The sequence below is a fragment of the Nerophis lumbriciformis genome, linkage group LG11 (assembly GCF_033978685.3).
Source record: "Nerophis lumbriciformis linkage group LG11, RoL_Nlum_v2.1, whole genome shotgun sequence".
Classification (NCBI taxonomy): domain Eukaryota; kingdom Metazoa; phylum Chordata; class Actinopteri; order Syngnathiformes; family Syngnathidae; genus Nerophis; species Nerophis lumbriciformis.
Window position 1 is genome coordinate 47,693,328 of NC_084558.2, and position 13,242 is coordinate 47,706,569.

Below are 13,242 nucleotides of genomic sequence, written 5' to 3' on the forward strand. Positions count from 1 at the left end.
ATAAAATTCGAAGTTCTGACTCATTGTCAACAAACTAATAATAATAATAACTGCTATAGCAGCCGCAACATTAATGCCGCCACAACGATGACTCTTGCTGACCTACTGCCTTCGGTAATGGCACCATTCCCAAATTATGTCGGCTCTATTGATAACCTCACTAACAACTTTGACAATGCCCTGCGCAAAACCATTGATAGTATAGCACTGCTAAAACAAAAAAGGGCCCCTAAAAGGCGCACCCCATGGTTTACAGAGGAAACCAGAGCTCATAAATTATCATGTAGAAAGTTGGAACGCAAATGGCGCGCGACCAAGCTTGAGGTTTTCCATCAAGCATGGAGTGATAGTTTAATATCGTATAAACGCATGCTTACCTTAGCTAAAGGTAAATATTACTCAAATCTCATCCGCCTCAACAAAAACGACCCTAAATTTTTGTTTAGTACAGTAGCATCGCTAACCCAACAAGGGACTCCTCCCAATAGCTCCACCCACTCGGCAGATGACTTTATGAATTTCTTTAATAAGAAAATTGAACTCATTAGAAAGGAGATTAAAGACAACGCATCCCAGCTACAACTGGGTTCTATGAACACAGATACAACTGTATCTACGACGGATACTGCAATACAAAATAGTCTCTCTCTTTTTGATGAAATAACATTAGAGGAACTATTACAGCGTGTAAGTGGGATAAAACAAACAACATGTTTACTTGACCCACTTCCTGGGAAACTTATCAAGGAGCTTTTTGTATTATTAGGTCCATCAGTGCTAAATATTATAAACTTATCACTTTCCTCTGGCACTGTTCCCCTAGCATTCAAGAAAGCGGTTATTCATCCTCTGCTCAAAAGACCTAACCTTGATCCTGACCTCATGGTAAACTACCGACCGGTGTCCCACCTTCCCTTTATTTCGAAAATCCTCGAAAAAATTGTCGCACAGCAGCTAAATGAACACTTAGTGTCTAACAATCTCTGTGAACCTTTTCAATCCGGTTTCAGGGCAAATCACTCTACGGAGACAGCCCTCGCAAAAATGACTAATGATCTACTGCTAACGATGGATTCTGATGCGTCATCTATGTTGCTGCTTCTTGATCTTAGCGCTGCTTTCGATACCGTCGATCATAATATTTTATTAGAGCGCATCAAAACACGTATTGGTATGTCAGACTTAGCTTTGTCGTGGTTTAACTCTTATCTTACTGACAGGATGCAATGCGTCTCCCATAATAATGTGACCTCGGACGATGTTAAGGTAACGTGCGGAGTTCCTCAGGGTTCGGTTCTTGGCCCTGCACTCTTTAGTATTTACATGCTGCCGCTAGGCGACATCATACGCAAATACGGTGTTAGCTTTCATTGTTATGCTGATGACACCCAACTCTACATGCCCCTAAAGCTGACCAACACGCCGGATTGTAGTCAGCTGGAGGCGTGTCTCAATGAAATTAAACAATGGATGTCCGCTAACTTCTTGCAACTCAACGCCAAGAAAACGGAAATGCTGATTATCGGTCCTGCTAAACACCGACATTTATTTAATAATACCACCTTAACATTTGACAACCAAACAATTACACAAGGCGAATCAGTAAAGAATCTGGGTATTATCTTCGACCCAACTCTCTCGTTTGAATCACACATTAAGAGTGTTACTAAAACGGCCTTCTTTCATCTCCGTAATATCGCTAAAATTCGTTCTATTTTATCCACTAGCGACGCTGAGATCTTTATTCATGCGTTCGTTACGTCTCGTCTCGACTACTGTAACGTATTATTTTCGGGTCTCCCTATGTCTAGCATTAAAAAATTACAGTTGGTACAAAATGCGGCTGCTAGACTTTTGACAAGAACAAGAAAGTTTGATCATATTACGCCTATACTGGCTCACCTGCACTGGCTTCCTGTGCACTTAAGAAGTGACTTTAAGGTTTTACTACTTACGTATAAAATACTACACGGTCTAGCTCCGTCCTATCTTGTCGATTGTATTGTACCATATGTCCCGGCAAGAAATCTGCGTTCAAAGAACTCCGGCTTATTAGTGATTCCCAGAGCCCAAAAAAAGTCTGCGGGCTATAGAGCGTTTTCTATTCGGGCTCCAGTACTATGGAATGCCCTCCCGGTAACAATTAGAGATGCTACCTCAGTAGAAGCATTTAAGTCCCATCTTAAAACTCATTTGTATACTCTAGCCTTTAAATAGCCCCCCTGTTAGACCAGTTGATCTGCCGTTTCTTTTCTTTTCTCCTCTGCTCCCCTTTTCCTTGAGGGGGGGGGGCACAGGTCCGGTGGCCATGGATGAAGTGCTGGCTGTCCAGAGTCGGGACCCGGGGTGGACCGCTCGCCTGTGCATCGGCTGGGAACATCTCTGCGCTGCTGACCCGTCTCCGCTCGGGATGGTGTCCTGCTGGCCCCACTATGGACTGGACTCTTACTATTATGTTGGATCCACTATGGACTGGACTCTCACAATATTATGTCAGACCCACTCGACATCCATTGCTTTCGGTCTCCCCTAGAGGGGGGGGGTTACCCACATATGCGGTCCTCTCCAAGGTTTCTCATAGTCATTCACATCGACGTCCCACTGGGGTGAGTTTTTCCTTGCCCGTATGTGGGCTTTGTACCGAGGATGTCGTTGTGGCTTGTGCAGCCCTTTGAGACACTTGTGATTTAGGGCTATATAAATAAAGATTGATTGATTGATTGATTGATTATACCGCCGCCTCTTTGAGCTGTAATTTGACCCCCTTAACATGTTTCAAAACTCACCAAATTTGACACACACATCAGGACTGGCGAAAATTGCAATCTAATCAAAAAACCTAGCCCCAAAACTTAAAATTGCGATCGAGCGCCCCCTAGGAAGAAAACACCGACAAAACTGCCTGTAACTCCCACTACGAATGTCGGAGAGACATGAAACAAAAACCTCTATGTAGGTCTCACTTAGACCTAGATTTCATACACTGACATCCTTCAGCAAAAATCAACAGTAAGTTTGCAATTCCCCCTTCAAAACAAAAGTTCTGTAAAAACAGTCACTTTTGCCTCTTTGAGCTATAATTTGACCCTCTTAACATGCTTCAAAACTCACCAAACTGGACACACACATCAGGACTGGCAAAAATTGCGATCTAATAAAAAACAACAACCCCAAAACTCAAAATTGCCCTCTAGCGCCCCCTAGGAAGAAAACACAGACAAAACTGCTCCTAGGAAGAAAACACAGACAAAACTGCCTGTAACTTCCAGTAGGAATGTCATAGAGACATGAAACAAATACCTCTATGTGGGTCTTACTTAGACCTACATTTCATATATTGACAACCCCAAGAAAAAATCAACAGGAAGTTTGCAATTCCCCCTTCAAAACAAAGGTTTTGTAAAAACTGGTCACCTATTTTCAAAAATTATCTCCTCTGAGCGCGTTTGTCCTGTCAGCTTCAAACTAGCACAGCAGAGAGATTGAACCCTTCTGATTAAAAGTTGACGAAAGAGTTTTAATTACTGCTCCGGTTTGGATTTTATGTGCCGTCAAAGTCGGTCCCGTCCATCGCTGCTTGCAGCTTTAATTTCACTTGTTTATGATTATTTTGTAATATTTATTTTTACAATGTACAACAGTCCGTTAAAAAATTAGCTGCGAGAGCACTTTGCACACATCTGCTCAAAAATTTAAAAAAATTGGACAGACAGTTGATGGGATTACACCAAAAAAATGGATGTTACTACAATACATACAGTATATATTCACAGTTGTTGCAGTTTTAGAAGGTTTTGAGGCGGAATAGATGAATCCCCACTATGTGCATTGTTAGCTGCCTTGTGCTGAGCAGTTTACTGTCTAGAACCCAGAGAAAAAATGTCTCACAGAAGGATTACCTGGGGGAACTTCCTCTTGATGGAGCTGAGCGCACCCTCCGGGAGCTTGGCCAGCTCAGAGTCCCGCACCGCGTGGACCGTGGTGGCTCGGTTCTGACGGGTCAGGGCCTCCACCTGTGCGCAGGGAATAAGAAGAAAAAACATATTTTGTGTGCAAGACAGTCTTTCTGATAATGCTACAAATCCTCCTGGTGATTAGTGTTAGACATTAGTAGTGGGGAATATGTCTCCCGCCTACAGGTGGAAACGGTAACCATAGCACCCCTCTACCAACGCTATAATGTCCAAAAGAAGTACAAGTGCATAGGACCATATGCAGGACTTCCTACGCACTCTTGGAAGAGAGCCATGAAGCATGCAGCAGTGATGGAGGGGCGTGGTGGAGAAGTAAGAATGAAGCAAGTGGAAAAGGAAGAAGACACAAAAGCACATTGAAGGAGAATCGGAAATAAAGTTGACTTTTTGCTGTTAAAGTCCACTTGTATTGGGGCCTGATGTGATCGTATGGTCAGGTATTTACAGTCTGACTGTAGAGTACAGTAAACTCAAGGCCCGGGGGCCAGATCTGACCCACCACGTTATTCAATGTGGCCTGACACATCATTTAATGTGGTCATCCACTTCATTTAACGTGGTCATCTACTTCATTTAACGTGGTCATCTACTTCATTTAATGTGGTCATCCACTTCATTTTATGTGGCCTGCCACATCATTTAATGCGGTCTTCCACTTCATTTAATGTGGCCTGCCACGTCAGGTAATGCGGGCCTCCAGTTATTTTAACGCGGTCTTTCACGTCATTTAATGTGGCCTGCCACGTCAGTTAATGTGACCTGCCACGTCAGTTAACGTGGCCTGCCACATCTTTTTTTAAAGTGGCCTTCCATGTTTTGTTTTTTTAACTAGCCTTCCAAGTCTTTCAATCTGGCCTTCCACATGTTTTAATGGGCCTTCCACGTCCTTTATTGTGGCCACTCCCCGCCTTATAATGTGGCCTTCCACATCATTTAATGCGGTCCTCCACATCGTTGAAAGTGCCCTTCCACATCGTTGAAAGTTGGCCTTCCACATCTTTTTTAAAAGTGGCCTTCCACGTTTTTTTTTTTTTTTTTAAATTGACCTTCCACGGTTTTTTTTTTTGGCCTTCCACGTCTTTTAAAGTGGCCTGCCACGTCATTTATTCCGGTCCTTCACTTCATTTAATGCGGTCCTCCACATCATTTAAAATGGCTTTCCACATCGTTAAAAGTTGGCCTTCCCTTCATTTAATGTGGGCTTCCACTTCATTTCATGAGGGCTTCCACTTCATTTCATGTGGGCTTCCACTTCATTTCATGTGGGCTTCCACTTCATTTCATGTGGGCTTCCACTTCATTTCATGTGGGCTTCCACTTCATTTATTGGGGGCTTCCACTTCATTTATTGGGGGCTTCCACTTCATTTCATGGGGGCTTCCACTTCATTTCATGGGGGCTTCCACTTCATTTAATGTGGTCTGACCACATCGTTTAAAATGGCCTTCCACATCGTTAATCGTGGCGTTCCACGTCAATTAACGTGGCCTAGCCACGTCGTTTAACGTGGCCTAGCCACGTCGTTTAACGTGGCCTAGCCACGTCGTTTAACGTGGCCTAGCCACGTCGTTTAACGTGGCCTAGCCACGTCGTTTAACGTGGCCTAGCCACGTCGTTTAACGTGGCCTAGCCACGTCGTTTAACGTGGCCTAGCCACGTCGTTTAACGTGGCCTAGCCACGTCGTTTAACGTGGCCTAGCCACGTCGTTTAACGTGGCCTAGCCACGTCGTTTAACGTGGCCTAGCCACGTCGTTTAACGTGGCCTAGCCACGTCGTTTAACGTGGTCTAACCACATCGTTTAACGTGGTCTAACCACATCATTTAACGTGGTCTAACCACATCATTTAACGTGGTCTAACCACATCATTTAACGTGATCTAACCACATCATTTAATGTGATCTAACCACATCATTCAACGTGGCCTAACCACATCATTCAACGTGGCCTAACCACATCATTCAACGTGGCCTAACCACATCATTTAACGTGGCCTAACCACATCATTTAACGTGGCCTAACCACATCATTTAACGTGGTCCAACCACATCATTTAACGTGGTCCAACCACATCATTTAACGTGGTCCAACCACATCATTTATTGTGGCCTTCCACATCATTCAATGGAGCCCTCTGAAGGCAGCCATAATTGCGAGGTGAGTTTAATTCCCCTGCTTTGGAGCGTACGTTGAAGACAAGTTGAGCGTCAGTCACTTAGAAGGTTCTAGTCAAGTGGACCACACCTACCACTCCGATCAGATCACCGCGGCCGTACTCTCCAATCAGCTCCTTCTTGCCGTCCTCCTTCATGATGACGGAGCGCAGTCGACCACTGAGCACGATGAAGGTGCTGTCGGACTTCTCCCCCTGCCTACAGGAGACACTTGAAATACTCAGGTGCCCACGTGGGCTGAGAGGCCACGCCCCCCCAACAGGTGACAGTACCTGTAGACGGCCCTGCCGGCTTCCACGGCCATCCAGTCCAGGGCAAAGTCGATCTGTCTGACGAAAGACGACATCCTCTTCACCACGGTGTGAGCCACGTTCAGCACCACGTTTGGCTCCACACGCATGATCCTACAAGGTGAGATGTTTGGACCATGGAACATCTAAATCAGTGCTGCTCACATGTCTTCTGGAATAACCCCTGCAGGACCGCCTTCAACTCTGAATTACTATTGAGAACTGGAAAATATTCACCCGACATTCTACTACTTTTTCCTACGCTTTGAATCCTGCGGCTTAATAATAATAATAATAATAATAATAATAATAATAATAATAATAGATTTTATTTGTAAAAAGCACTTTACTTTGAGTAAACAACGTCAAAGTGATACAGTGTATTACATTTTTTATTTTTTTTAAATAAAAAATAAATAAATAAATAAAAAGATAATAAAAATAAATAAAAATCGAAACTATAACAGCCTAATAACTAGAACTAGTATGCATATATATATATATATTAAAAAAAGAGGCTTTTTTAAAAAGAAGGGTTTTTAAGCCTTTTGTAAAAGCATTCACAGTCTGTGGTGCCCTCAGGTGGTCAGGGAGAGTGTTCCGCAGACTGGGAGCGGCGGAGCAGAAAGCCTGGTCTCCCATTGTTTGTAGCTTTGGCCTCGGAGGTTGGAGGAGGTTAGCCTGTCCGGAGCGGAGGTGTCGTGTGGAGGTTTTGGGGGTGAGTACTTCTTTGAGGTAGAGGGGGCATTTCCATAGAGGCACTGGTTATAAAACGGTGCGGCTAATTTATGTTTTTTTTTCCGCTAACGGCCATAACGTTTGGTGTTCAATAGTTTCCATTAAACCCAAGCAGAGGACTGAAAAGGTGTGTCATTGCTTGTGCTATGGCGCCATCTTTTGGACGAGCTCGCTCACTGCGGGTGTTGGCGGTTGAAAATGCACTTCCTGCTTTAATGCCTTAAACTGGAAGTACAATCCACCATAGCGTTTCGTCATTCATCACTCCAAACAAGGTTGGTAAGAATTGTTTTAGTTGTATTGTAAAACTTACTTACTAAAACGTCCCGGGTCTGCGGGAGTGTTTTCGTGCATATTTGTACGTGCTATCGTAATGTCATCACGCTAGCGTCGTTAGCATTAGCTAATATGCTAACACATTTACAAGTGTCTGTGTTCAATTAGCATGCTAATGTTTTATGCAAGCTTTATAGCTAACTTTGTATGTTTTCTCCTAAAATAGTGCATCTTAATACTTTGCGCTATCTTAGAAGTACGCTAACTTGTCTTATGTCATCATGCTAACATTTTATGCTAGTTTTTTATAGTTAATTTTGTATGTTTAAACCTAAAAAAATATGGATTTTGATGCTTGGCGCCATCTTGAAAGTATGCTAACGCCTTCTTATATTAGCATGCTGACATTTTAGCCAATTATGTATGTTTAAGCCTAAAAATCACAGATTTGGATACTTTGGCGCCATCTTAGAAGTGTGATAATGTCTAATATAGTAGCTGATTGGAGAGCTGGCTTCTGCAGATAGTGGGTCCATGACCATGACTTCTGTTTTGTTTGTTCAGCCGTTTTGCTGCCCTGTTACGGACACCGTTTGAGTGCAGGCATCTTGGAAGTATGCTAACATCTCTTAAGTTAGCATACTAGCTCTATAGCTAAATTTGTTTGTTTACTCCTAAAATAGCGCAAAGTATTAAGATGCACTAACTTAGAAGTACGCTAACTTGTCTTATGTCATCATGCTAATGTTTAATGCTCAGCTTTTTCGTTAATTTTGTATGTTTAAACGTAAAAAATATGGATTTTGATGCTTGGCGCTATCTGGGAAGTATGCTAAAGCCTTTTATATTAGCATGCTAACATTTTATGCTAGCGTTTTAGCTAATTGTGCATGTTTATACCTAAAAATCACAGATTTTGATACTTGGCGCCATCTTAGAAGTATGATAATGTCTAATATATTAGCTGATTGGAGAGCTAGCTTCTGCAGCTAGTGGGTCTATGACCATGACTTCTGTTTTGTTTGATCATCCGTTTTGCTGCCCTGTTACAGACACCATTTGATTGCAGGCATCTTGGAAGTATGCCAACATCTTTTAAGTTAGCATGCTAACGTTTTATACTAGCTACATAGCTAATTTTGTTTGTTTACTCCTAAAATAGCGCAAAGTATTAAGATGCACTAACTTAGAAGTACGCTAACTTGTCTTATGTCAACATGCTAACGTTTAATGCTCAGCTTTTTCGTTAATTTTGTATGTTTAAACCAATAAAATATGGATTTTGATGCTTGGCGCCATCTTGGAAGTATGCTAACATTTTGGCCAATTGTCTATGTTTATACCTACAAATCACAGATTTTGATACTTGTCGCCATCTTAGAAGTATGATCATGTTTAATATATTAGCTGATTGGAGAGCTGGCTTCTGCAGCTAGTGGGTCCATGACCATGACTTCTGTTTTGTTTGATCAGCCGTTTTACTGCCGTGTTACGGACACCGTTTGGAAACAATTAAGGTATGTAAATAAATATTTACAGAATGTTTATGTGTAAATAACTCATTTATATCTGCGACTTATAGTCCGGTGCGGCTTATATATGCACTAGAGATGTCCGATATTATCGCCCGATAAATGCTTTAAAATGTATTATCGGAAATTATCGGTATCGGTTTCAAAAAGTAAAATTAATGACTTTTTGAAACGCCGCTGTACGGAGCGGTACATATCCGGTAGAACACGGACGTAGGGCATACTTGCCAACCCTCCCGATTTTCCCGGGAGACTCCCGAATTTCTGTGCCCCTCCCGAAAATCTCCCGGGGCAACCATTCTCCTGAATTTCTCCCAATTTCCACCCGGACAACAATATTGGGGGCGTGCCTTAAAGGCACTGCCTTTAGCGTCCTTTACAACCTGTTGTCACGTCCGCTTTTCCTCCATACAAACAGCGTGCCGGCCCAGTCACATAATATATGCGGCTTTTACACACACATAAGTGAATGCAACGCATACTTGATCAACAGCCATGCAGGTCACACTGAGGGTGGCCGTATAAAAAACTTCAACACTGTTACAAATATGCGCCACACTGTGAACCCACAACAAACAAGAATGACAAACACATTTCGGGAGAACATCCGCACCGTAACACAACATAAACACAACAGAACAAATACCCAGAAGCCCTTGCAGCACTAACTCTTCCGGGACGCTACAATATATACCCCCCGCTCCCACCAAACCCACACTCCACACCTCCATCTCTCGAATTCGGAGGTCTTAAGGTTGGCAAGTATGCTCTAGTATACTCTGGACTGAAGCTGTGTGCCTTCATTGTTTTTGTAGCTGTTGTTTTGAGGTATGTTTAAAAAAAATAAAAAATAATGCACCTTGTGAAAGTCAAAGTATAGTATTTCCCATAGTTGTAGTGGGTATCAGGATTATCTCAGGGAGAGCATGTCCCAAATTCCAAGCTGCTGTTTTGAGGCATGTTTAAAAAAATAATGCACTTTGTGACTTCAATAATAAATATGGCAGTGCCATGTTGGCACTTTTTTCCATAACTGGAGTTGAAGTTGTTCTTTTATTTTGGAAACCTTGTTTTTGATTGATTGATTGAAACGTGTATTAGTATTAGTAGATTGCACAGTACAGTACATATTCTGTAAAATTGACCCCAATAAGTTTTTCAACTTGTTTAAGTCGGGGTCCCAATAATCAATTCATGGTAAAGTTACATTGTTTAATGCAGGGGAGCTCATTACGTCGATCGCGATCTACCGGTCGATCTCGGAGGGTGTGTCAGTCGATCACCAGCCAGGCATTAAAAAAATAGTCCTAAAAATGAGCGATCATAAATCTTCACTATGACGTCACTTTCGTCACTTGATTGACATTCACGGCACCCGAGGGTCTTCTGAGATGACGCTGGCTGCTGCCAGCTCATTAAAATTACCGACTGGAAGGCGAGAAACACTTTATTTCAACAGACTCTGGCGCCGTACCTGTCGTCAAAACTCCAAAGACCGACTGCACAGTTGCACAGTTGCGCTACCAAAATAAGAGTCTCAGAAAGCTGGCGTGCACAAGCTAGCAAGCTACAGAGTTTGCCGACAATATATTTCTTGTAAAGTGCATACAAAGGAGTACGGAAGCTGGACAAATAAGATGCCAAAAACCAACCACTTTCATGTGGTATTGGACAGAAAGGAGGACTTTTTTTCTCCTCCATTCGAAAATGCGGACGTTATCAGCACCACTGTCTGATTACAATCAATGCAAGTCATCACAATCAGGTAATACACCAACTTATATTCTTGTCTTCATGAAAGAAAGGAATCTATATGTGTTAAACATGCTTGTATTATCTTTAAACACTTTTAACTTATTAACAATATTAACTATGTGTTAAACATGCTTGTATTATCTTTAAACACCTTTATAACGTATTAACAATATTAACTATATGTGTTAAACATGCTTGTATTATCTTTAAACACCTTTATAACGTATTAACAATATTAACTATATGTGTTAAACATGCTTGTATTATCATTAAACACCTTTAACTTGTTAACAATATTAACTATATGTGTTAAACATGCTTGTATTATCTTTAAACACCTTTAAGTTGTTAACAATATTAACTATATGTGTTAAACATGCTTGTATTATCTTTAACCACCTTTAACTTATTACCAATATTAACTATATGTGTTAAACATGCTTGTATTATCTTTAAACACCTTTACGTTGTTAACAATATTAACTACCGGTATATGTGTTAAACATGCTTGTATTATCTTTAAACACCTTTAACTTGTTAACAATATTGACTATATGTATTAAACATTCTTGTATTATCATTAAACACCTTTAATGTATTAACAATATTAACTATGTGTTAAACATGCTTGTATTATCATTAAACACATTTAACTTGTTAACAATATTAACTATATGTGTTAAACATGCTTGCATTATCATTAAACACCTTTAACTTGTTAACAAAAACATATATTTCATAAATAAGTAAATATAAATTCTATATATGAATGAGGTAGATCCCCACGACTTGATCAATTGAAAAGTAGCTCACCTGCAGAAAAAGTGTGAGCACCCCTGGTTTAGCATCCAGCGGGGCATCACAACAAAATTAGGCATAATAATGTGTTAATTCCCCGACTGTATATATCGGTATCGGTTGATATCGGAATCGGTAATCAAGAGTTGGACAATATCGGAATACGGATATCGGCAAAAAAGCCATTATCGGAAATCTCTAATACGCACCTTAGAAAAAGTAAGGTACAAACTTGAATGGGAGTATTTACGGTACGTGCTAGATGACTTACTCGTAGAAGTGCGTTTTGGAAATGGAGAGAAAGCTGCAGTCCCGCTGGGCTCGGACGGTAAATATGAGCGGCTCCCCCGTCAGGACGGCCAGCTGCCCGACCAGCTCCCCGGGGTGCGTCACGAAGAGACGCGTGTCCTCCTCGCGGTCGATCATGCGCTGGTAGACGTGGAGGAGGCCCGAAATGACGAACTGAATGCTGACCTCCTGAGAAGCGTGATGGACAAGGCGCTGGTTAGGGCGAGGGACTTGCGTCGGGGTGAAATAAGTGCCTGACCTGGTCTCCCTGGCGAGCCACCACGGAGCCGGCTTTGACTTGATGCAGGGTCACTCTTCCCTCCAGCAGGTTGGGATCCTGCAAAGCATGTACTCTTATTTCACCTCATGTTTATAGCCTGATGGGTTTTGACAGGCAGGACCATTTGACAGACAGCCAGGAAATTAATTGAGACGCACTAACTCAGAGGGTGTCCAAACAACAGCCCACTTGACCGGCGTATTCAATTTGGCCACAAGTTCAATAAACCATAGCGGGGAGTGGTGTATTTATATCAAATACAAATAGCCAGGGGTCTGATAGCAGCCGTTTTGTACCGATATGTTGGACAACGCAAGCACCTCAACTATTAATTATACACCAGCACACCATGTACTTGTATGACCAATCCAAACAACCTTCCATAGTCATGGTGCAGGGAAGAAAAACAAAACATGGTCAAACATAGCTCACTTAACTTTGTGGATATTATAAAAAAAACGTCCTATCAACATAAATGTTTTTACCAACATGGTGGCCAAAGCAAGCGCCTCAATTATTCATTATACCCCAACACGGAATTTACTTATGTGACCCAATCCAAACAACCTTCCCTAATCATAGTGCAGAGAGAAAGAAAAAATCAACCAGCACAAAAAGTCCAAAAACATGGTCACACATAGCTCACCTAACTTTGTGGATTTTATAAAAAACGTCCAATCAACATAAATGTTGTACTTTTTATTTTTTTAAATGTAAAACACTCTCTTCACACTCGCCATAACTTTAAGGAAGTTGTCACGGAAGTAAACAAGGTAGGAGTTGAATTTCCACATACTCTTAATAAACCTCACACACAGCAATTTTTTAAGCCCAACGGCATTCACTTATATGACCCAATCCAAACAACCTTCCCTAGTCATGATGCAGAGAAAACATTTTTTACCAGCACAAAAAGTCAACACACATAGCTCACTTAACTTTGTGGATATTATAGAAAAAAAAAGTCCAATCAACATACTTCAAAAAAAAAAGAAAAAAGTAAAACACTTTAAGGAAGTTGTCATGGAAGTAAACAAGGTAGGAGTTGAATTTTCACGTACTCTTAATAACCTCTCACACACACAGCAATTTTTATAAACCCAACGGGCCCCGCACGGCATGTACCTGTATGACCTA

General features: G+C 41.6%; 1 protein-coding gene across 4 annotated transcripts in view; it reads right to left on the reverse strand.

Moving 5' to 3' along the window:
• pnpla7a (patatin-like phospholipase domain containing 7a) overlaps positions 1 to 13,242 on the reverse strand; it is a 112,148-nt gene that overhangs the window by 70,888 nt on the left and 28,018 nt on the right. For all 4 annotated transcript variants that reach the window (XM_061966461.1, XM_061966464.1, XM_061966463.1 and 1 more), the window contains exons 16-20: positions 12,085 to 12,162; positions 11,809 to 12,014; positions 6,421 to 6,552; positions 6,223 to 6,346; positions 3,900 to 4,013 (exon numbers count right to left, since the gene is read on the reverse strand). In XM_061966461.1, coding sequence (XP_061822445.1) covers positions 3,900 to 4,013; positions 6,223 to 6,346; positions 6,421 to 6,552; positions 11,809 to 12,014; positions 12,085 to 12,162 — 654 coding nt within the window. The remainder of the gene's footprint in view (positions 1 to 3,899; positions 4,014 to 6,222; positions 6,347 to 6,420; positions 6,553 to 11,808; positions 12,015 to 12,084; positions 12,163 to 13,242) is intronic.